The sequence below is a fragment of the Amblyraja radiata genome, chromosome 1, assembly GCF_010909765.2.
Source record: "Amblyraja radiata isolate CabotCenter1 chromosome 1, sAmbRad1.1.pri, whole genome shotgun sequence".
Lineage (NCBI taxonomy): Eukaryota > Metazoa > Chordata > Chondrichthyes > Rajiformes > Rajidae > Amblyraja > Amblyraja radiata.
Window position 1 is genome coordinate 62773523 of NC_045956.1, and position 24732 is coordinate 62798254.

Here is a 24732-nt window from a genome sequence, read left to right on the forward strand (position 1 = left end):
AAGTTGGCCGAAGAGCCTGTTTCCTCACTGTATGACTCCAAGTCTCAGCCAAACTGGCACCAGCCATCAGCAGCATATTGCAAACATCTGGGTACTGCTGTCAGATAATGCTACACTGCCAACTCATCCAGCATCTGCCTCTGGTGCTATCACCTGTGTGATGTGTTAACAAGGCTCTGCTGCCAACATTTAGCCACTGGCACCAGCCTACATCCCTATGCTGCAGGCATCTGGACACTGGGCTCTGGTGGTATGTTTCTGGCCACCAGCATCAACATCTGGAACCTGGTGTCACATAACTAGGTTCTTCTGCCAGCACCTTGCCACTGGATCTACTCTAGGCATTGATAACAGCCTCTTGCCAAATCCAGCCCGCCTCTCTCAGGATAAATCATCTTTCCTCAATCTTGATAACTGCAGAGACCAGACTTCCTCAATCTCTCCCCATAAGACAGACTGCATCTGTGAGGATCGCAGGTTCGTTGTCCAGGATATTAACAATCAGAGCCAGCAGTGTCCAGGTTAAGAATTAGAGTGATTACATTGGAATGGACCAAATTCTTAGAGCTTGATCAAGCAAAGGTGGTAGCCCTTCTACCTGAGGGCGCCTAGAACAAGGGATAAAGCAAGCACCTCCCTGTGACCACAAGGGTTTCCTCCAGTTTCCTCTCACATCCCAGACATGCAGGTTTGTAAGTTAATTGCGCCTAGTGTGTGTGGGGGTGGATGAGAAAGTGGGATAACATAGAACTAATGTGAACTGCACAACGGGGACTCAGAGGCCCGAAGGGCCTGTTTCCATGTCATGTGTCTAAAATAAACTTCAGAAGGGAGATAAGAAATTTGTTGATCCAGAAAATTAACTAATCTTCCTTCCCAACTAAAGATTTATTTGGAGTTCTCAAACTCAAGAGAACTGACAGTTTGGTGGCTGAAAATATTGAAGACAGGTGAGAGAATCACATGGACATTGGATGCAACACAGGGAGCTCCAGGTTGCATCTTTGGGCAAACAATCCTCAGGGCTCAGAGTGAAACTCCATTGGAAAAACTTTTCACTTTCAACAATAGACTCGTAGAACTATACTGCATGGATACAGGTCATGCGGCACAATTGGTCCATGCCGACCAAGATGCCCCATCTAACACTTGCCCATGTTCAGCCCAATTCCCTCGAAACCGTTGGTATATATGTAACAATAACCTTTCCAATCCATCTTACAATAATCAGCATCAGGACTTTCAAGGTCATCTGTATCACCATTACCTCTGTATCACCATTTTTTTTTTTATAAAAGATTTTAAAAACATCTAATATTGAGGATAATGATGATACAAACCTGTCTGTTCATAGGAAGCGACAAAATGAGTCCAGACTCAAAGCCATCCAGATCACACACTTTAAAATAACTTTTATTTGATGCAGGTTAAGAGAGAGATACATTAAATACATATATATATTACAATCAACAATTCAAATGTGCAATTAAAATCTCAGCCATTTCTACTGGTTTCTGTCTGACTGGGATTATCTTCAGAACTATATCTTCACAATTTTTAATGATTCTAGGGTAGATTCAGAATTGGTTAATCCTTAGAAGCCAGGAGGAATAAGTTGGTCTTATTGTGAGTGAGGTACACAGCAAGGTGTGGTGCTTAAGCTCAGGTAGCTACAGAATCAGATGGTTGAAGGGACCAGTTGTAATGTGTCCATGATGACCAATGTTAGAGGTGGAAGCTCTTATCTCTCCACATTACAAAGCAAGAGTTTGCCGTGAGGCTCTATACGGATAGCAACATGACAAATGCCTAGTTTTGTGGCAGATGGAATAATATGAATGTTACCAATTTTACCATTATTTATTATTAAACGATAAGGCTGGGAGCAGGGAGTATACAGAGGGAGCCCAGTCCAGGTATAAATTTAGCAAATTCAGCCATGATCACAATGAATGGCGGTGCTGGCTCGAAGGGCAAAATGGCCTCCTCCTGCACCTATTTTCTATGTTTCTGTACAAAAGACCACAGAAGCAAAATAACAAACAGTTGAGGAACTGAGCAGGTCAGGCAGCATCTGTGGAGGCAGAGGGTTGATCAACGTTTCGGGTCATGACCCTGCATCAAATAGATATCCATGGATAGCAATTAAAAGTCCATGGATGTTTCCACTTTTACATGTAAGAAATTATATAGCAAGAATAAAGAGACTGTAGATGCTGGAATCTTGAGCAAAACACAGTGCTTGAATAACTCAGGGGTAAGGCAGAGCCTGTGGAGCGAATGGACTGGCAAAACTTTGGGTCAGGACCCATTTTCAGACTCACTCAGACATTTGAGATCAGGACTCTTCCTCAATGTCTAAAATGTCACCAGTCCATTCCCATCCACAGATGCTGCCTGAACTACTGAGTTCCTCCAGCACTTTCTTTCAAATAAAGAAATCTACTGCAATCATATCCTCCTGACAAGAACTCAACCAAGGAAGGACCTACTTGCCTCAGGAGGGACGGTGATGGAGTTTGGTTTGAGGGAATTCCCTCCAAGAGTAACTATTTCACAAGAGCTCCAGTTTCTGTAAAGGACTTGGACCGATTTCTGCAACTCCCCTTCCCAAGGCATTTCCCCCATCCCTCAATCAAATTAAACTGATGAAGGGTCCTCGCGTTTTACTTTTAGACTTTAAAGATACAGCATGGAAACAGGCCCTTCAGCCCATCGAGTCCACGCGGACCAGCGATCACCAATACAATAATTCAATCCTACATACTTGGGTCAATTTATAGAAGCCAGTTGAACTACAAACCTGCACATCTTTGGAATATGGGCAGAAACCAGGGCACCCAGGGAAAACCCACGCGATCGCAGGGAGAACGTGCAAAATCCACACAGACAGCACCCGTAGTAAACCCGTGTCTCTGGCACTGTGGGGCAGCAACTCTAGCTGTGCCACTGTGCCGACCTATAAAGTCATCTATCCATTTCCTTCCACAGATGCTTCCTGACCTGCTGAGTTCCTCCAACACTTTGTGTTTTGCTCAAGATTCCAGCATCTGCAGTTCCTTGCGTCTCGCCCACCCCTCCCGTTGTTAAGAATGAGCCGTGAGACCGGATCTACATTCCCTGGAGATTGGAAGTGATCTCACCACCTCATTAAACATGAGAGGTCTTCGGCAGTGTCTATGACGCTGAGATGTTTCTTCTGGGGAGAATAGAACGAGTGGATGTAACAGACTCAAAGTGAAAGAGCAGGAGTGAAGTGAGGAGGTATTTAGCTATTCAATTATTGTGCATATACGTGAGGTCGATGGAGTCAGGGCACCACGGTAATCTCTAGCTCTGAAGACACGGAGACTAGTCCAAGCGCAGGTAGCAGATCAGGCACAATCTCACTGACCAATGGAGTAGACTCCATGGGCTGACCAACCTACTGTATTTATCACCACCTTTGGCTATGTTTGTTGTCTAAATGGAAATATCTTCCAGGCTTTAACTGTGCGTGAACAGGGTGTAAAATTCAGAGAGAAACAAGGAACTGCAGATGCGGGAATTTTAAGCAAAACACAAAGCGTTGGAGTAACTCGGTATGTCAGGCAGCAAACCTGGAGAACGTGGATAGGCGTTGATTCGAGTCAGGAGCATTCTTCAGACTGGAGATGGGTCACGACCCAAACTCACCTATCCATGTTGTTCAGGAATGCTGCCTAAACCACTGAGTTACTCCAGCACTTTGTGTTTTGTTCAAGATGTAAAAATTCTACAGGTGCCGACAGCTCACAGAATGTCCGAGTTATGCAGATACTGGGAGGTGTGCAAATATACCAGCTGGAGGTAAATACAATAGAGGGGAGAGGGGGCAGTCCTATTTATCATTGTGGGAAGCATTTGGTGCCCCCTCTCCCTTCAAGCATCTTGCCCAATCACCCCCAGCATTCTGCACAAGTTTTCTTCATAATTGTTTTTTATATACAAATGTTGTTATCTTTAAACACGGCTCAACAGAAACAGAGGCAGCTCTCGAGAATACATCACAACTATACAATATTCACAGTTCAAGGAGGCCTATGCACAACTATACATGCAACAGTGGACATCATTCCCCCAAGAACATCTACATAATCCTTAATATAAGGAATATGCCATTATAAATCACCTCACTGCTTAAGTGATAGAAGTGGTCAATGAATATGCCTTGCCAAAACAAATCTCAAATCGAGTCTCAAAAAAGAAAAAAGGGATTAATTTATATTTTCAGAACATGATGATCACGGAATGCATTAAAGTTCATCTCGAGAATGTGCTGGAATTGGGTTAGTTTGTCAAGAGACACTAAAATCCTTAAAAAGTACAAAATCTAAATCAAAAGAATCAAGAAGGTCTTTTCGACGACAGACAGCTACACATTGCGTTTATTAGCTCGTTGGGGGTGCGTCGACTCCCAATTGTGTGATCAACACAAACAGGCAGTGGAATTAAAAAATGGACAGCCAACGCGCATCAAACCTGCGATATTAGCCGGAATTATCTGTTTACTCTATAGTCATGTGCTTTTTTAAAAAGCTAATCTAAAATTCACTGTATTGTATACAATAAAGTGACAGGAACATGCGCACACAGCCAGCACAAAGTGCTCTGGCCATCAACAGATCTCAACCGTAATCAGTCCAAGGGGGCCGGGCTCTCAAGGTTATAAGACTTAAAGATTTATTTTCTTTTTAAAATAATAATAAATTGAAATGTCTCCCTGTACAATATAACATTTAAATTAAAAGGTGAGATCTGGTCAGCTGGATCAGCCCCCTCGATACAGTTCATTTAGTCTCGCTAGCTTCTCACAACTTTCCATCCTCATCAGCTCAGCTTTCTTTCGAAGGCGAACATCGCGATACACCTTGGCAGCGTAAAAATAGTCATTTCCTGTCAGAGAAAGAAAGAAAACGTGAAATTAGTACACGGGCCAGCTACTTCGGCAGAAAATTTAGGAGATTTGGGAGGCGTTACAAGTGAAACGGTTCACGGATCTGACTAGTAGAACAGAAAAAGGCTCACTCATCTGTTTAGTTGCAAATCAGTTTCATTGGTAAGAGAGAACAAAAACAATACTAGTCTCGGTATAGGCGGTTATAGTTTTACAGCAGCACACGTCTCTCTCTCTCTCCATCCGCGGCGCTGATCGCGACTCAGCCCGTCGGTGAACTTTTCTAGTACGTAAACCTGAACTGACCTGGCTTACTGGCGCCTGCCTTTATACAGGTGAGAAATCAGCTGTTGAAATAATCGCCAGTAAGTCCTGGCCAATAGCGCTGATCCAAAATACAAACTATAACAAATGGCCGGGAACTAGCAAGCCCCCCCCCACCCCGTTTGGGAACAAAGCACTTTCAGCAGCAGACAGGCGCGTAAAGCAATACACAGCGCTACAAACTTGGCGCATAAAGCGATACACACTGCGCTGCTTGTTTAGCGCGCAAAGGTTTAAACAGAGCGCCGTCGGCTTAACGCGTGGGAATCTAAACAAATAGCTGTCGGCTGCAGCGCTATGGGTTCTAAACATAGCGCGACCAGCCACAGTGCTATAGGTCACAGACTGTTCGGGAAAATTCTCGTATAACAGGCGGCACAATAGCGCAAGCAGTAGCGTTGCTGCCTTACAGCGTAGGAAGGAACTGCAGATGCGGTTTATACTGAAGATACACAAAAAGCTGGAGTAACTCAGCGGGTCAGACAGCATGTCTGGAGAAAAGAAATAGGTGATGTTTCGAGTCGGAACCATTCCTCAGACAGGTGAAGGGTTCCTACCCGAGACGTCACTTATTCCTTTTCTCTAGAAATGCTGCCTACTCCAGCATTTTGTCACTATCTTACAGCACTAGAGACCCAGATTTGAGGTGAGGAGTGGGGATGCAGGGGGATAGAGGGAGAGGACGGGGGTGGGGAGGGGAGAGGGGGGGAGGTGAGGGAGGGGGGGGGGGGGGGAGGGGGAGAGAGATAGAGGGAGAGGAGGGCAATGGAGAGGTGAGGGAGAGTGGGATAGGGAGGAGGTGAGAAGCAGGGAAAGAGTGAGGAGGGGAGTAGGGAGGGGTTATGGAGGGAGGGACTGAGGGTAGGGGAAAGGAGAGGGAGGGAGTGGGAGAGGGGAAAGAAGAGGCAGGGTGAAGAGGAGGGGGAGCGAGTGCTAGGGGATGAGGGAATGGAGGAGGATAGGGGTAGGAAGAAGGATGGCGAGGCGCAGTTGGGGAGGGTTGCCGTGACTCGCGTCACAACGGGAACCCCTCAGCCGCGCCTGTGCAGTTGGGGGCTATGGGTCAGTGGTGGAATATTGCCTTGGGGGACGGGCTCCTGGTCTAGTGAATATTAAATCTGCTGATCCTCGGCTCTCCCCCAGCGCCAGCAGGTTGGGATCATCAACTCACCTGGATTCCAGGCCCAGTTCCGTATCGAGAGCCTGAAGGGACCCGACCCGAAACGCCACCTATCCATGCTCTCCAGAGATGCTGCCTGACCCTCTGAGTTACTCCAGCACTTTGTGTCCTTTCATGCATTAACCCGCATCCGCAGTTCTTTGTCTCTACTACTTATGCAATGATAACTCGGTTACAGTGTACAATTGGCAATAATTACACCATCCCCCCCGCCCCCCACAGCCTGTATGTCCCCCATCATCCTGACTTGAACATGTAAATAAATGCAAACAAAGTGCTAGAGAAACTCAGCGGCTCAGCCAGCTTCTGTGGAGGGAATGGACAGACGATGTTTCGGGTCGGGACCCTACTTCAGATTGATGAGTTCAGAAGAAGGGTGATAAAGGACTGAAATTTCAGAAATTCGAGTTCAAGCAACTTACTCTCCTGCCGTTCCTTCCAGCAGTTATTTCGAAGATTAGTTATATAATCATCTTCAACGCTTTTTTCCACTTTTTGTAACGCCACACCTGTATACTCTTTATCAAAGTCTTTGTTGACAAAATAAACCACTTTAAGGTTGATGCTTTGCTTCTTTAATGTGTGTCCCACGGCACTGTAGAAACAAGAGATTGTTATTGAATTTTAATAAAAGGCCTGATCAATTTATATAAACAATTTGCATGAGAATGGGGATAGAGTTGTTGACTACGTGAATTAAAGAACATGCAAGTTCTTGAGTCATAGGAGCAGAAATAGGCCATTCAGCCCAAAGAGTCTTCCCGCCAATCATGGCTTTCCCTCTCAACCCTATTCTTCTGTCTTCTCCTATACCACCCAATACCCTTACTAATCGAGAATTTATTCATCTCCGGCTTAAAAATACACAATGACTTGGCCTCCACAGCTGTCTGTGGCAATGAATTCCACAGATTCACCATCCTCCTCATCTCCTTTCTAAAGGTACATCCTTTTATTCTGAGGCAGTGTCCTCTGGTCCTAGACTCTCCAACTAGTGGAAACATTCTCTCCACATCCACTCTATCCAGGCCTTTCACGAATAATAAACCAGAAATATCAATTGCAATATACAGCATCGAAACAGGCCCTTCAACCCACGGAGTCCACACCGATCATCGATCACCCATTTACACTAGTTCTATGCTATCCCACTTTCCAATCCACTTCCTACGCATTAGGGACAATTTACAGGGGGTCAATTAACCTACAAACCTGGGATGCGGGAGAAAACTGTAGAACCCAGAGGAAACCCACACGGTCACAAGTAGAATGTACAAACTACACACCGAGGCAGCAGCACTACCAGCTGCAGCACTGCGTTGTCCCTAATCAGTAAACTAATAATAGTAAAATAAACAATCAGTAAACCAATAACAACCAACATTTTATGCAATAACTAGGGCGGCTCAGAACTGCTAGAGACTAGGGTTAGTTCCCGACTACGCGCGCCGTCTGTGCGGAGTTGGCACGTTCTCCCTTTGACCGCGTGGGTTTCCGCAGAGTGTTCCGGTGTCCTCCACATCCCAAAGAGGTGTGGGTTTGCGGGTTAATTGGCCTCTGTAAATTGCCCCTAGTGTGTAGCATGTAAAACTGGGATAACAGAGAACTAGTGTGAATGGGTCATGACTGGTTATCATGGGCTCAGTGGGCCAAAGGACCAGTTTCCTCGCTGCATCTCTAAGCTGCAAAAAAAAGCGAAACCTATAATTTGGTCTTGGTACAGTTCTCGACTGCGTGAAGAACAGGAGAAAATGTCAGTAATACTCACGCTCGATAGTAGAGGCTGTACGGTGGAGAAGATACCATCAACTGGCTTAAAACAGACACCAATATCAAAACAATTATAGGAAGCAACTGTAAAAACATTGAAAATCCTCCCTGGAAAATACAAGGGGAAAAAAAAATAAAATAAAAAATCAATTTCTTTAATTCAGCTCCAATGAGAATTTGAAAAAGTTCTCTCTCAATCGTTGAAACTACCTTTGGTCAGAAACTGAAGCAATCTCTGGCAGGGAGTATTTTCTCTACATTACATCATTAACTGAGAGATGTGGCTGCGGTCATTTAAAGATCCACAGGTATTTCATGGCAAAAAGAAAAATAGACTGAGCTATTGAGTAGAGCACTGTGTTTATAAACCTGTTGTGCTGCTGCTTTAAACTTTAGCGATACAACACGGAAACAGGCTCTCCAGCTCACCGAGTCCACTCCGACCAGCGATCACCCCATACGCTAGCACAATCCTACACACCAAGGACAATTTAACATTTTTACTGATGCCAGTTAACCTACAGGTACACAAAAATGCTGGAGAAACTCAGCGGGTGCAGCAGCATCTATGGAGCTTCAGAAGGGTTTCGGCCCGAAACGTTGCTCCATAGACGCTGCTGCACCCGCTGAGTTTCTTCAGCATTTTTGTGTACCTTCGATTTTCCAGCATCTGCAGTTCCTTCTTTAACAACCAGTTAACCTACAAACCTGCATGTCTTTGGAGTGCAAGAGGAAACCAGAGAAAACCCATGCAATCACAGGCAATCTTTGGTCACAGGGAGGACATACAAACCATACAAACAGCACCCGTAGTCAGGTTCGAACCTGGGTCACTGGCGCTGTAAGGCAGCAACTCTACCGCTGCGTGAAGTAAGAATTTAATTGTTCAGTTTCAGGACATATGACAATAAAACACTCTTGGGTCTTGGTAAAGAAGGTGTTCAAAGGCAGGGCTAAAAACAAAGTGCTGGAGAAACTTAGCGAGTCAGGCAGTATTTGTCGAGGGAATGGACAGACGATGTTTCAAGTTGGGACGCTTCTTCAGACTGATAATTTTGTTTTTATTTATTGCTCAAGATAGGGTAGACAGTCAGAACCTTTCTCCATAGGATGGAGGTGGCAAAGACTAGAGGACATAGTGCCCTCCATAATGTTTGGCAAAGACCCGTCACTTATTTATTTGCCTCTGTACTCCACTATTTGAGATTTGTAATAGAAAAAAAAAAAATTTAAAAAAAATCACATGCAGTTAAAGTGCACATTGTCAGATTTTAATAAAGGCCATTTTTATACATTTTGGTTTCACCATGTAAAAATTAGTGGTGTTTATACATAGTCCCCCCATTTCAGGGCACCATAATGTTTGGGACACAGCAATTGCATGTAAATGAAAGTAGTCATGTTTAGTATTTTGTTGCATAACCTTTGCATGCAATGACTGCTTGAATTTTGCGGTTCATGGACATCACCAGTTGCTGGATGTCTTCTCTGGTGATGCTCTGCCAGGCCTGTATTGCAGCTATCTTTAGCATGCTTGTTTTGGGGGCTAGTCCCCTTCAGTTTTCTCTTCAGCATATAAAAGGCATGCTCAATTGGGTTCAGATCGGGTGATTATTGACCATTTTTTAGCTTTGAAAAAACTCCTTTGTTGCTTTAGCAGTATGTTAGGGATCATGGTCTTGCTGTAGAATGAACCGCCGGCCAATGAGTTTTGAGGTATGTGTTTGAACTTGAGTAGATAGGATGTGTCTATACATTTCAAAATGTATTGTGCTACTACCATCAGCAGTTGCATCATCAATGAAGATAAGTGAGCCAGTACCTTCAGCAGCCATACATACCAAGGCCATAACACCCCCACCACTGTGTTTCACAGATGAGGTGGTATGCTTTGGATCTTGAGCAGTTCCTTCTCTCCTCCAAACTTTGTTCTTGCCATCACTCTAATATGTTAATCTTTTGTTTCATCTGTCAACAAGACCTTTTTCCAGAATTGTAGTTGCTCTTTTAAGTACTTCTTGTCAAACTGTAACCCGGCCATCCTATTTTTGCAGCTAACCAGTGGTTTGCATCTTGCTGTGTAGCCTCTGTATTTCTGTTCATGAAGTCTTCTGCAGACAATGGTCATTGACAAATCCACACCTGACTCCTGAAGAGTGTTTCTGATCTGTTGGACAGGTGTTTGTGGATTTTTCTTTATTATAGAGAGAATTCTTCTGTCATCAGCTGTGGATGTCTTCCTTGGCCTGCCAGTCCCTTTGCGATTAGTAAGCTCACCAGTGCTCTCTTCTTAATAATGTTCCAGTCGATTTTGGTAAGCTTAAGGTTTGGCTGATGTCTCTAACAGTATTATTCTTGCTTCTCAGTCTCATAATGGCTTCTTTGACTTTCATTGGCACAAATTTGATCCTCATGTTGATAAACAGCAATAAAAGTTTCCAAAAGTAAAAATGCCCTTTAATAAAATCTGACAATGTGCACTTTAACCACATGTGATTTTTTTCCTTCTATTACAAATCTCAAATTGTGGAGTACAGAAGCAAATAAATAAATGATGGGTCTTTGTCCAAAACATTATGGAGAACACTGTAGCATGAAAGGATACAGTTGTGCAGCAGTAGAGTTGCTCCCTTATAGCTCCAAAGACCTGGTTTCAATTCTAACTACGGGTGCTGTCTGTACAGAGTTTGTATGGTCTCCCTCTGACCGTGGGTTTTCTCCGGGTGCTCCGGTTTTCTCCCACACGCCAAAAACACAGATTTGTAGGTTAATTGGCTTTGTTAAGTTGCAAAATTGTCCCGAGTGTTAGTGTACTCGGTAATCACTGGTCAGCGCAGACTCGGTGGGCTGAAGGGTCTGATTCCTCTATCTCGTAGGTCTAAAGATACAAAGTACTGGAGTAATTCAGAGGGTCAGGCAGCATGCCCGGAGAACACAGATACTGCCTGACCTCTGAGTTACTCCAGAACTGTGGGTCCTATTTTGTAAACCAGCACCTGTAGTTCAATGTTTCTACATATGGGCATAACTTTAAGGGGAGAGGGGTAAAGATTAAAGAAGATATACAGAGGATTTTTTTTTTTTTTTAAACTCACATACACAGATGCGCACACACACACACAGCAGCGAGTACACATAAATGCTGGAGAAACTCAGCGGGTGCAGCAGCATCTATGGAGCGAAGGAAATAGGCAACGTTTCGGGCCGAAACCCTTCTTCAGACTGAGTTTCAGCTTCACCCAGCAGCGAGTGCCTGGAATGTGCTGCCAGGGGTTGTGGTGGATGCAGATAAGATATTGGTGTTTCAAATAGTCTTTTAAATGCACATGGATATGCAGGGAATGGCTTATGTGCTGGTAAATACAAGTTGGTCTTGGCATCATGTGCAGCACAAACATTGTGGGCCAAAGGGCCTGTTCCTGTGCTTTACCATTCTCTGCAACTAATTTGGCTTTTAGAACACGTGCAGGCAAAGGAGATTATATTATAGCATCGCAGTGGGTAGAGTAACCCTGTTTCAAGATGGCGGCGCTGGCTTAAGCGCGGCCCACCTGCAGTCCGTCTGTTTTTTTTCTTTCTTTTTGTTTCTTGTCATGTTTAGTTAATTTTGTTTTATTAAGTTGTGTATGTGTGTGGGTGGGGAGGGAGAAACATGCTTTGGTCTTCCTTCCGGGGATGCGACTTTGTTTTTTTGTCGTATTCCCCGTCTCCGTCTGCGCCGAGGCCTAATGGCGGAGCTTGCGGCATTGGTGCCGTAGTGGCGGCAGCAGCAGCGGAGACCCGACTCGGCCCCGAAGCTGTGGCGGCGGCAGTGGAGACCCGACTCTCGGAGCTGTGGCGGAGGCAGCGACCACCCGCGGAGTTTGAACCGTCGCCTCGGCGCAGAGGGAGAACAAAGGGAAGAGACAGAGACTTTAAGATTTTGCCTTCCACCACAGTGAGGTGTTTGGTGAACTCACTGTGGTGGATGTTAAATTTGTGTTGATTGTGTGTTTTTGTCATTTTTTAATTATATGTATGACTGCAGGGAAACAACATTTCGTTCAGACCGAAAGGTCTGAATGACAATAAACGAATCTAATCTAATCTAATCTAATCTAAGTTGCTGCCTTACAGCACCAGAGACAGAGGTTCGATCCTGACTATGGGTGCTGCCTGTACGGAGTTTGTACGTTCTCCCTGTGAACACGTGGGTTTTCTCTGGGTGCTTCGGTTTCCTCCCACACCCCAAAGACGTGCAGAATTGTGGGTTAATTATTGCCCTAGTGTGTAGAATATAACTAGTGCAAGGGTGATCGTTAGTTGGCATGGACTCAGTGGGCTGAAGGGCCTGTTTCCACACTGCATTTCTAAATTAAGCTAATTAAAACAAAACTAGGCATCATGTTCAATACAGACATTGCGGGGCGAAGGGCCTGTTCCTGTGCTGTACAATTCTGTTATTTCAGCATCTGCAGTTTCCAATGGAAAATGGTTAGTTAATTTCAAGGAGCTTCTTGCAATTAGAATGAGATTTGGAGCGGTTCAGAAAAGCAATTACAAAACTCGGGTCCTCAACAACCCACGGTACTGTTGCCAACATTGAAGGAAATTGAAAAAGATAAGGGTTGTGCAAGAGAATGAACCCTGGGGGGGCAGTGAACATCAGGTGTGAAGTGTAGAACAAAAATGGGGAAAAAAGACAAATAAAATGTTGCCAGGTCTGCTCAATGATCACAAAGGCAATGAGTGCAATCATAGAGAAAGCCCGTTAATGCCTCCAATTACTCAGATATTGAGGATTTGTCAATGAGTAATCTATCAAATGTCTACACCTGTACGAGAACACACTGGCTGGTTACATCACCGCTTGATTTGGCAACTCAAACACCCAGGAACAAAGTGATCTAGAGAGGCAGATGCTGCCCAGTCCATCACGGGTACGGACCTCCCCATCGTCGAAGCAATCTACAGGATTAAAACAGCAGCCAGCATCAGAGACCCTGGCCACGCTCTCACCTCGCTGCTTCCATCGAGAAGGTGGTACAGGAGCCTGACCTCCAGGCTCAAGAACAGTTTCTCCCCAGCAACCATCAGGCTCTTGAACACTGCACAACAGTAATCTCAGCAACTGTGAACAATGGCTGGTCTTTAGATGCACTTAGTGCTGGTGGGACTGGACCCCACACGTCGCAGTTACCCGCCTGCACTACCCGCAAGCAGCCGTGCATCCACCCGTGTCCCAGCAGTACTACTGCAGTCTAGGATGCACGAGGAACAGCTGATTTTGAAGGTGCACCCTCAGAATGCCCCGGTGCCCTCTGCAGCAAACTAGGCTCAACAAATATGTTCAATGCAATCTTCCATCCTCAACAAAATCTACTTGTCTTAAGGCAAGAGGATCAAATACCAGGGTTTTAGTAGGTACCCGCGAGAGAGGGGGGAGGAAGGGAAGCAGTGTACCTGATGACTTACGTCTGTTCTCTCGTCATCCCTTTCGGCTCTGTGGTACGAGTGCTGCGTTGTAAATCTTGTCCTTCCGTTGGAGTAGGTCTGTGTACTACCTGAAATGGAGCAGCAGGTGAAAGAGAGAACCATTACCTCACCCACGTCCCACAGACCCTGGGACAGAAGTAACAATGCATCAGAAATTATCCAAGCCCATTCTAAAATCATCCAGACACAAGTGGTGCAGTGGGAAGAGCTTCTGCCTCACAACTTCAGGTTCGAGCCTGACCTTGGGTGCTCTCTGTGTGGAGTTTACACGTTCTCCCTGTGATCACCTGGGTTTCCTCTGGCTTTTCCAGTTTCCTCCCACATCCTAAAGACATGCGGGTTTGAAGGTTAATTGGCTTCTGTAAATGACCCATAGTGTGTAGTGAGTGGAGGAGAAAGTCTATTATAGGGCAAATCGTATTTTCCACCACCACCCGTTGCAAGATGTTCCAGCATTTATACAGCTTGGAACAGCCCCTTCTGCCCACATCATCCATGTTTTATAACTGCCCTACTCTACCTTGCCCGTGTTTGGCTCATTTCCCCTAAACCTTTACTATCCACATACCCATCTAAACGTCTTAAAAGTTGCCATTGTACCCAACTCTACAGCTTTGCCTGGCAGCCCATTCCACACACTCACCACCCTCACAATAAAGAAATGAACCGTTGGGTCTCTTTTATATCAATGGTGCTTTATCTGACACATATACAAATGCAGAGTGAAATTCTTTGTGCATATTACACATGCAAGCGCCGCCATTATACAAAGTCCAAAGTTGGCCCACGCCCTCGATGTACTGGAGCAGTTCCTGTGAACCAACGTCCCTCTACTCCCCTCACCCACCCATCTTTGTGTCCTGGGGGCACCTCCTGCAGCTGACCTGGAGGCATTACCCCGGTTCACCCTCCTACCGATCCAGTCCTAGCACCTGTCGTCTCCAGCTCCATCCCAAGCGCCGACAAACGAGCCTCCAGACGGGTTACCGATCCCTCCGATCAACTTTGTATCTTGCTCCTCTCACCTTAAACCTGTGCCCTCTAGCTCTGGACTCCTCTACTCTGGAGGGAAAGACCAAGCATTCACTCTGACCCAAATGCCTCATGGTTTATAAACCTCTATAAAATCTCCCGTCAGCCTCCTATGCTCCAGGGATAAAGGTCCCAGACTCTCCTTACAACTCAGCTCCTCCATTCCTCCCTTGTATTGACTCCATCTACACTTCACACTGCCTCGGCAAGGCACCAGCATAATCAAGGACCAGACTCACCCAGTCACTCTCTCTTCTCCCCTCCCCCATCAGGCAAGAGATACAGAAGGGTGATTAGTACGGGTGTCGGGGTTATGGGGAGAGGGCAGGAGAATGGGGTTGAGAGGGTAAGATAGATCAGCCATGATTAAAAGGTGGAGTAGACTTGATGGGCAAATAGCTTAATTCTGCTCCGAGAACTAATGAAGAAGCGTGAAAAAACATACCTCCCGATTCAGGGACAGTTTCTTCCCAGCTGTTATCAGGTAACTAAACCATCCCATCACCAACTAGGGAGCAGTTCTGATCTCCCATCTACCTTATTGGAGACCCTCGGACTATCTTTAATTGGACTTTACCTTGCACTGAACATTAGTCCCTTTATCCTGTGTCCTGTGATTGGAGAGCACGCAACAACAAAAAACACTGTGCCTCGGTGCACTTGATTATAAACTAAACAAATCAAAACAATGTCCTCTAAAATGGTCTCACCAATATCTTGTATAGCTGTGACATGATATCCCAACTTCTGTACACAATGCCCTTAGTTTGAAGGGAAGCGTAACAAACGCCTTCTTCACCGCTACATCTTCAACTCCATCCACACTTCACACTGCCTTGGAAAAGCAGCCATCACAATCAAAGACTTATCCCACCCCCGTCATTCCTTCTTCTTCCCGCTCCCGTCCGACAGAAAATACTGAAGCTTGAAAGCGTGCAGCACCAGACTCAGGAACAGTTTCTTCACCTCTGCTATCAGGCTTCTGCATGGTCCTTTCATAAGCTAGGGTACTGTCGGATTGACGTCTACCCCATTGCAGACATTGGACTTTATCTATGGAACTGATGCGTTGCAATGCTGAGAACTATGTTCTGCACTCTGTATCTTCCTCTTTGCTCTACCTATTGTACTTGAGTTTGACTTGATTGTATTTATGTCTAATATTATCAGATCTGCTTGGATACCATGCAAAACACTGTACCTCAGTACACGTACAATAATAAACCTAAACCTATTCTGTGTCAACATTTGTAAATGAAAACCCACATATAGGTAACCATTCCAGCAAAACTTTTTCCCAAAAAGGACACAAAGTGCAAGAGTAACTTAACGGGTCAGGCAGCATCTCTGGAGAACATGGACATGTGACGTTTCAGGGCGGGACCCTTCCTCAGACTGCCTCACTGATCAATGTTCTCCAGAGATGCATCTGACCTGCTGAGTTACTCCAGCACTTTGTATATATATATTTTTTGTAAACCATCATCTGCAGTTCCCTGTTTCTCCAAGTTTGTCCAAGCTCTCGTTATAGCTAACACCCTCTAATCCAGGCAGCATTCTGATAATCCTCAACCAGATCATTGGACATCGGCCTTCCTGACATCAATCTTGGTGAGTAACCCCCCCTCGTGAAGTGTCTTGTGATGATTTAAAGGCAGCATCTCTGGAGATCATGGATAGGTGATGTATAGGGTCGGGACCCTTCCCCAGACTAACTTTTCCCCAACTTAAAAAGAAAATCCACTGTATCCAGAAATGGGCAGTCAGACTACTGAATGGTCTCCCATAAACTCGGGTGTAGTCTCAAACTTCCAACCAACCTCACTGAGGCCCTTGCAGATGTTTTATCTGCACTTTCTGTGTAACCCTGTAACACTATATTCTGCACACTGGTATTTTTATCTTTACTCTAGTTTAGTTTATTATTGTCACGTGTACCGAGGTACAGTGAAAAGCTTTATGTTGTGCGCTATTCAGTCAATGGAAAGACTATACATGTTTATAATCAAGCCGTACAGTGTACAGATACAGGATAAAGGGAACAATATACAAGATAAAGTCTGATTAAAGAACGTTCAATGGTCCCCAATGCGGTAGATGGAAGATCAGGACCGCTCTCTAGTTGCTGATAGAATGGTTCTGTTGCCTGATAACAGCTGGGAAGAAACTGTCCCAGAATCTGGAGGTTTGTGTTTTCACACTTCTGTACCTCTTGACTGATGGGAGAGGGGAGACGAGGGAATGAATGGGGAAAGGCTGGCAATCCAGTGAGCAAAAAGTCTATACATGATTACAATCAAGCCATCCACAGTGTACAGATACAGGATAAAGGAAATAACGTTTAGTGCATGATAAAGTCCAGTAAAGTCTGATTAAAGACAATCCGAGGGTCTCCAATGAGGTAGATGGGAGGCCAGGACCGCTCTCTAGTTGGTGATAGGATGGCTCAGCTGCCTGATAACAGCTGGGAAGGAACTGTCCCTGTTGTACTTTTACTTGAATATTCCCTGTACAATATGATTTGACTGGATAAAATGCAAAGTTCTTCACTGTATCTCAGTACACATGACAATACTAAACCAATACCAAAGGTGAAAAGACGACAAATACGCTGAAGATACCCAGCAGATGCCAAGTGCTTACAGCATTTTCGGTTTTATGTCAAATCCTATTCCCCGGGGGTTTTAGCAAACAGATGGGTTTTAATAAATAATCCCTCCTTTCCATCGTTTATACGAGCTTTTTAAATGATTTAATTAATTAGCCAAATTTAAAATTAAACAGCTGTCGTGGAGGGATTATAGTGCCTCTTCAGATTGGCTCTGGAACGCCACCATACCTCATGTTCCAGTTCGCAGGGAGCTAAGGTGAGACAAATGGGATCGTGGGCATTGCCCCGACTCTATCCCTTCTATGCTCAAGGTAACTCTTCAAGATGGTGGCAGTGATGGACAGAGGAGAGGGTTGGTGCTGGTGAGCGGGTGTGGGCTCACCTCCCACACCGTAGGCGGCGCTCTGGGGGTTCCGAGGTCAGCTGCGGGAGGCGCCCCGGGGCATGGAGGCTGAGCGGTGGCCGCGGGAGACGAGGGGACGGCACGTTCGTGGGTTGAAGTGTCGGTGGAGTGGGCCGCTAGAGGCTTTCCTTCCCCTCCCCGCCCCCTCATCCAAACAATCAATCGGAAGAAGGGTCCCAAACCACAACGTCATCTATTCCTTTTCTCCAAAGATGCCGCCTGACCAGCTGAGTTACCCCAGCACTTTGCGTCACTTTCCCACACAATGTTTATCCATTTATTCCGCTTTCAGTCGCGGCTCCAGTGGAGAGAGATTCCCTGACTCCACGCGAGTTATTGTCATTCTCGGGTTGGTGGTCTGAGATATGTCACAACCCAGCTTCCTTCCTGCCCTGCCTACTTCACACTATAGCTTTGATTCCCTCCTTACTTCCCGCACTGTGTTATCACGTCACCTTCCCCCGCACATAGTTACCACCATGTTCCAATCCCAAATCACTTTACCCCTCCGCATTCTGCCGTCTCTAATATTTTTTAGAAAAATATGAGGCTTGAAGATGAAAGAGGGCTATAGTAAAGCAGCACTGTGTAGTTTAGTTTAGAGATACAGCATGGAAACAGGCCCGTTCAGCCATCAAGATCTCTGTATACTAGCTCTATGCTACACACTAGCGGGCAATTTACAATTTTTACTAAAGCCAATTGACCTACAAACCTATACATTTTTGGAGTGTGGGAGGAAACCGGAGCACCCGGGGAAAACCTACACAGGCACAGAATGATACAGTGTGGAAACAGGCCCTTCAACCCAACTTGCCCACACCGGCCAACATGTCCCAGCTACTTTCGTCCCACCTGTCTGCATTTGGTCCATATCCCACCAAACCTGTCCTATCCATGTACCCGTCTGACTGTTTCTTAAACAATGAGATAGTCCCTGCCTCAACTACCTCCTCCGGCAGCTTGTTTCATACCCCCATCACCCTTTGTGTGAAAAAGTTACCCCTCAGATTCCTATTAAATCTTTTCTCCTTCTCCTTAAACCTATGCCCTCTGGTTCTCGATTCACCTACTCTGGGCAAGAGACTGTGCATCTACCCAATCTTTTCACCTCATGATTTTATACACTTCTATAAGATCACCCTTCATCCTCCTGTGCTCCAAGGAATAGAATCCCAGCCTACTCAACCTCTTCCTATAGCTCTGACCCTCTAGTCCTGGCACCATCCTCGTAAATCTTCTCTGTACCCTTTCAAGCTTGACAACATCTTTCCAAAAACATGGTGCACAGAACTGAACACAATACTCAAAATGCGGCCTCACCAACGTCTTATATAACTGCAACATGACCTCCCAGCTTTTATACTCAATACTCTGGCTGATGAAGACCAAAGTGCCAATAGCCTTTTTGACCTCCCTATCTATCTGCGACTCCACCATGGAAACATGCACCTGCACTCCGAGATCCCTCTGCTCCACAATACTACCCAGAGGCCTGCCATTCACTGTGTAGGTCCTGTCTATGTTAGACTTCCGAAAAATGCAACACCTCACATTTCTCTGTATCAAATTCCATCAACCATTCCTCAGCCCACCTGGCCAATCAATCATGATCCTGCTGCAATCTTTCGCAACTACCTGCAAAACCACCCACTTTTGTATCATCAGCAAACTTGCTAATCTTGCTATGCGTGTTCTCATCCAAATTATTGGTATAGAATCATACCTCAATATAATATTTATACCTTAATATATTACCCAGCCGATGCCAAGCGCTCCCTTTCATGTGTGTCCCCACCCCTCCCCAATAGTGCGCACCTATTCCTCCCACAATCACCAACCCTCTTACACTGAACGTTTGTTTTGTAGTTTACTATGGTATTTACAGAGTACTATGTTTACATATCTGTTGTGCTGCTGCAAGTAAGAATGTCATTGTTCTGTTTCGGGACATATGTCAATACAATACTCTTGGCTCTCAACCTGTATTAAATCTTTAGAAAGATCTAGAAGCATCTTTAGAAAACGTTCTCAACAGTACCTGTGGGAAATCCTCCACCGAAGAACATGTTGAATAAATCCTCTGGAGTGATGTCCGACTCATAATTCCGGTGAAACTCGAAGCCCCCGTGCTGAGAATTCCCAGGGGTTAGTCCTTCACCATACTGATCATAGTCCTTCCGTTTCACTGGGTTACTGAGCACGGCGTAGGCGTTTCCGATCGCTGTGGAATACAAATTGTGACGTTTGAAACTGCGGGTGAAGTTTCCTCTGTCTCCTCTCTCTGCAAAACCCCACAAAATGATGCTGGAATAGTGTCAGTCAGACAGCACAGAAACAGGCCCTTTGGTCCAATTCGTCCATGCCGACCAGGATGCTCCATCTAAACTCATCCCAACTGCCCGCGTTAGGCCCATTTCCAAACCTTTCCAATTTTCAGACTTTAGAGATACAAGGCCTGGAAACAGGCCCTTCAGCCCATCGAGTCCGCACTGACCAGCGAGCACCCCGTACACTAGCACTATCCTACACACTAGGGACAATTTATATTTACAGAAGCCAATTGACCTACAAACCCACACGTCTTTGGAATGAAACCAGAGCACCCAGAGAAATCCCACGCGGTCACAGGGAGAACGTACAAACTCCGCACAGACAGCACCCGTAGTCAGGATCAAACCCAGGTCTCTAGTGCTGTGAGGTAGCCGAGCCACCGCTGCGCCATCCTCTCACTAATGTTTGATCATTGGGAGATCTGTATCGACGCCACCGGAGGAGACTCCGTCACTCCCGTGTCCACAAGACAGCGCTGATACAGAACACAGGAGGGGGCAACAATCTCCAGGCCTACCTTTGAAGGCCTCAGTGGCCCCCGGGGCATGGTTTTTATCCGGGTGAAACTTCAGTGCCAGCTTCCTGTACGCCTTCTTCAGATCCTCCTCAGATGAATCCTTGACGATTCCCAGAATCTCGTAGAAGTCATTACATTTCTTTATCCTGGAGTGAAGAATTGAAATCGCCATTGTTAGCAAGGTCAGTACGTTATTCATAAGACCACAAGACATAGGAGCAGAATTAGGCCATTCAGCCCACTGAGTCCACACCGACCATCAATCACACTAGTTCCGATATATCTGGACTTTCAGAAGGCTTTCGACAAGGTCCCACATAAGAGATTAGTATACAAACTTAAAGCACACGGTATTGGGGGTTCAGTATTGATGTGGATAGAGAACTGGCTGGCAGACAGGAAGAAAAGAGTAGGAGTAAACGGGTCCTTTTCACAATGGCAGGCAGTGACTAGTGGGGTACCGCAAGGCTCAGTGCTGGGACCTCAGCTATTTACAATATATATTAATGATTTGGACGAGGGAATTGAATGCAACATCTCCAAGTTTGCGGATGACACGAAGCTGGGGGGCAGTGTTAGCTGTGAGGAGGACGCTAGGAGGCTGCAAGGTGACTTGGATAGGCTGGGTGAGTGGGCAAATGCATGGCAGATGCAGTATAATGTGGATAAATGTGAGGTTATCCACTTTGGTGGCAAAAACAGGAAAGTAGACTATTATCTGAATGGTGGCCGATTAGGAAAACGGGAGATGCAACGAGACCTGGGTGTCATGGTACACCAGTCATTGAAAGTAGGCATGCAGGTGCAGCAGGCAGTGAAAAAAGCGAATGGTATGTTAGCATTCATAGCAAAAGGATTTGCGTATAGGAGCAGGGAGGTTCTACTGCAGTTGTACAGGGTCTTGGTGAGACCACGCCTGGAGTATTGCTTACAGTTTTGGTCTCCTAATCTGAGGAAAGACATTCTTGCCATAGAGGGAGTACAGAGAAGGTTTACCAGACTGATTCCTGAGATGTCAGGACTTTCATATGAAGAAAGACTGGATAGACTCGGCTTGTACTCGCTAGAATGTAGAAGATTGAGGGGGGATCTTATAGAAACTTACAAAATTCTTAAGGGGTTGGACAGGCTAGATGCAGGAAGTTTGTACCCGATGTTGGGGAAGTCCAGAACAAGGGGTCACAGTTTAAGGATAAGGGGGAAATCATTTAGGACCGAGATGAGAAAAAAATAATTCACACAGAATGTCTGGAATTCTCTGCCACAGAAGGTAGTTGAGGCCAGTTCATTGGCTATATTTAAGAGGGAGTTAGATGTGGCCCTTGTGGCTAAAGGGATCAGGTGGTATGGAGAGAAGGCAGGTACAGGATACCGAGTTGGATGATCAGCCATGATCATATTGAATGGCGGTGCAGGCTCGAAGGGCCGAATGGCCTACTCCTGCACCTATTTTCTATGTTAGTTCTGTTATCCCACTTTCTCATCCACTCCCTACACACTAGGGGCAATTTACAGAGCTAATTAACCTTCAAACACGCATGGCTTTGGAGTGTGGGAAATACTCGAACACCCGGAGAAAACCCACGCGGTCACAGAGAGAATGTGCAAACTCCACACAGATAGCACCCAAGGTTTGGATCGAACCCAACTCTCTGATGCTGTGAGGCAGCAACTCTACAGCTGCGCCACTTGGCCGCCCTAAAGATAGAACAATTTATTTAAAAAGTCGTCAGAGCTGGAGGAACGGAGAGGAGAGTGTTTGGAGACTGCAACAGAGGAAGGAAAGGATAGGAACAAAAGTGTTCAAACATGGGGAAATGGAGGGATGCAAGGAACTGCAGATGTTGGAATCTGGAGTAAAACACAAAGTGCTCGAGAAACTCAGTGGGTCAGGTAGCATCTGTGGAGGAAATGGACAGGTAACGTTTCGGGACATGACACTTCTTCAGACTGATGGATTAGGGGGAAGAAAGCTTGAACAGAGGTGGGGGAGGGATAAAGCCTGACAAGTGATAGGTGGATAGAGGTTCGGGGAGGGGGTGATCGGCAGATGGGTGGACAAAGGCGAGAGATGAAAGAGACAGCATCCCTCCTCCCACTTAAACACCCAAACCTAAACAAACTCTTAAACACCTAAACTTAAACACATCAGCGGCCAAAGCCCAACATGGCAGAGATTCAATGATGACCACCATCTCCATACCTCTGGACCCCGTCCAGCTGCTCGCTGGTGTAGGCTTTCGATTCCACCTTCTTCTCCGTCTCCGGCATGGCTCCGTTCTGCGCCGGACCCGTGGATTTGCCCTGGTTGGGTTTTTCCGACTCAGTGCGATGTCCTGGTCCACCAGCGGTGCTTCCGTTCTTGGTGATGGCGTCTATTAATGCTAACAGAGCGGGAGAAATCAATTAAAGGCGTGGGTCTTCTTCTTCTTGCGTATGGCGTCCACAGCCTAAAGTTGGACAGCTTGTTCTATTTGATTGTGAAGGTGGGGGAGGGGGGGGGGAGGGGAAGAAGGAGTGCAACAAAGGTTCATAGTAATACAGGATGGGAACAGGCCATTCGGCCCAACTTGTCCATGCTGACCAAGATGCCCCATCTATACTCCTCGTACCTGCCTGCATTCGGCCCATATCCTTCAAAACCTATCCTATCCATGTACCCATCCAAATATCTTTCAAAATGTTGCTATAGTACCTGCCCCAACTACCGCCACTGGCAGCTCGTTCCATACACCCACTACCCCGTGTGAAAAAATTGTCGCTCAAGTTCCTATTAATTCTTTCCCCCTTCATCTTAAACTTATATCCCCTGGTTCTTAATTCCTCTACTCTGGATAAAAGACTCAGGCCCTTCAGCCCACCGAGCCCACACCGGACATCGATCACCCGTTCACACTAGTTCTACCTTGTCCCACTTTCTCATCTACTCCCTACAAACCCACACGTTTTGGTGATATGGGAGGAATCCGGAGCAGCAGGAAGAAACCCATGTGGTCACAGGGAGAACGTGCAAACTCCACACACACAGCACCAGAGGTTTAGTTTAGTTTATTGTCACATGTATCAAGGTACAGCAAAAAGCCTTTTTGTTGCATGCTATTCAGTCAACAGATAGACTATAGATGTTTACAATCAAGCCTCCCACTATGTACCATTGAACCTTTAAAGAACCATTGAATTGAATGTACAGATACAGGATAAAGGGAATAACGTTTAACATGGTTCTTGATTGGTGGCATTGTGATGGCTGGTTGCATTGCAATCTGGTTCGGCAACTCGAACACCCAGACATGATGGAGATTACAGAGACTGATGGACACTGCCTGGTCCATCACAGGTACTGACCTCCCCACCATCAAAGGGATCTACAGGACAGTGTTGAACTTTGAAGGGAATTACCCAAAATTCGGGAAACTCGGGTTGTCTTCGGGTAATTTTAGGGAAATGGAGTAATTTCAGGAAATTTCCTGATCTGGCCCGCACTGCCGGTTTGGCACTCAGAGGTTTAAACTGAGTCAGTTTAACGCGTGGGAATTTAAACAAAGAGCTGTCGGCTGCAGCGCTATGGGTTCTAAATATAGCGCTACCGGCTCCAATGCTGTGGGCTTTAAACATAGCGCTATGGCCACAGCGCTATGGGTCACAGAGTGTTCGGGAAAATTCTCGTATAACAATGAGTCTTTGGAATTCTCTTTCTCAGTGGACGTTGAGCCTGATTATTTTTCAGGCAGTGGTAGAATTCTGGATAAGCCTAGTGGTGAAAAGTTACCAGTGGGCGGTGGGATTGCAGTTACATTGGATTTGGCCTTGATCTTACCGAACGGTGGGTGGCTCAAGGGGCCGAGAGGAAGAGAGGGAGGGGTGGAGAGAGGGAGGGGTGGAGAGAGGGTGGAGAGAGGGAGGGGTGGAGAGAGGGAGGGGTGGAGAGAGGGAGGGGTGGAGAGAGGGAGGGGTGGAGACTGAGACAAGAGCAGGTTGAAAAAAGGAGGGAAAGAGAAAAGGGAGGGAGAGAGAGAGAGAGGGAGTGAGAGGAAAAGGGCGAGGGAGGGAGTGAGTGGAAAAGGGCAAGGGAGGGAGTGAGAGGAAAAGGGAGGGAGGGAGGGAGAGGGAGGGTGAGAGGAAAAAAAGGGAGAGGGAGGGAAAAAAGGGAGAGGGAGTGAGTGAGAGGGAA

General features: G+C 46.0%; 1 protein-coding gene across 2 annotated transcripts in view; it reads right to left on the reverse strand.

Moving 5' to 3' along the window:
* Positions 1-4678: 4678 nt before the first annotated feature.
* The window catches only part of dnajb14 (DnaJ heat shock protein family (Hsp40) member B14), a 37350-nt gene continuing 17296 nt past the window's right edge, over positions 4679-24732 (reverse strand). The window contains exons 2-8 of one of the 2 annotated variants that reach the window (XM_033022882.1): positions 22765-22945; positions 20562-20707; positions 19752-19934; positions 13632-13732; positions 8188-8297; positions 6842-7014; positions 4679-4914 (exon numbers count right to left, since the gene is read on the reverse strand). In XM_033022882.1, the coding sequence (XP_032878773.1) occupies positions 4790-4914; positions 6842-7014; positions 8188-8297; positions 13632-13732; positions 19752-19934; positions 20562-20707; positions 22765-22945 (1019 nt within the window). In that variant the 3' untranslated portion in view covers positions 4679-4789. The remainder of the gene's footprint in view (positions 4915-6841; positions 7015-8187; positions 8298-13631; positions 13733-19751; positions 19935-20561; positions 20708-22764; positions 22946-24732) is intronic. The other variant, XM_033022891.1, reaches the window with a different exon arrangement.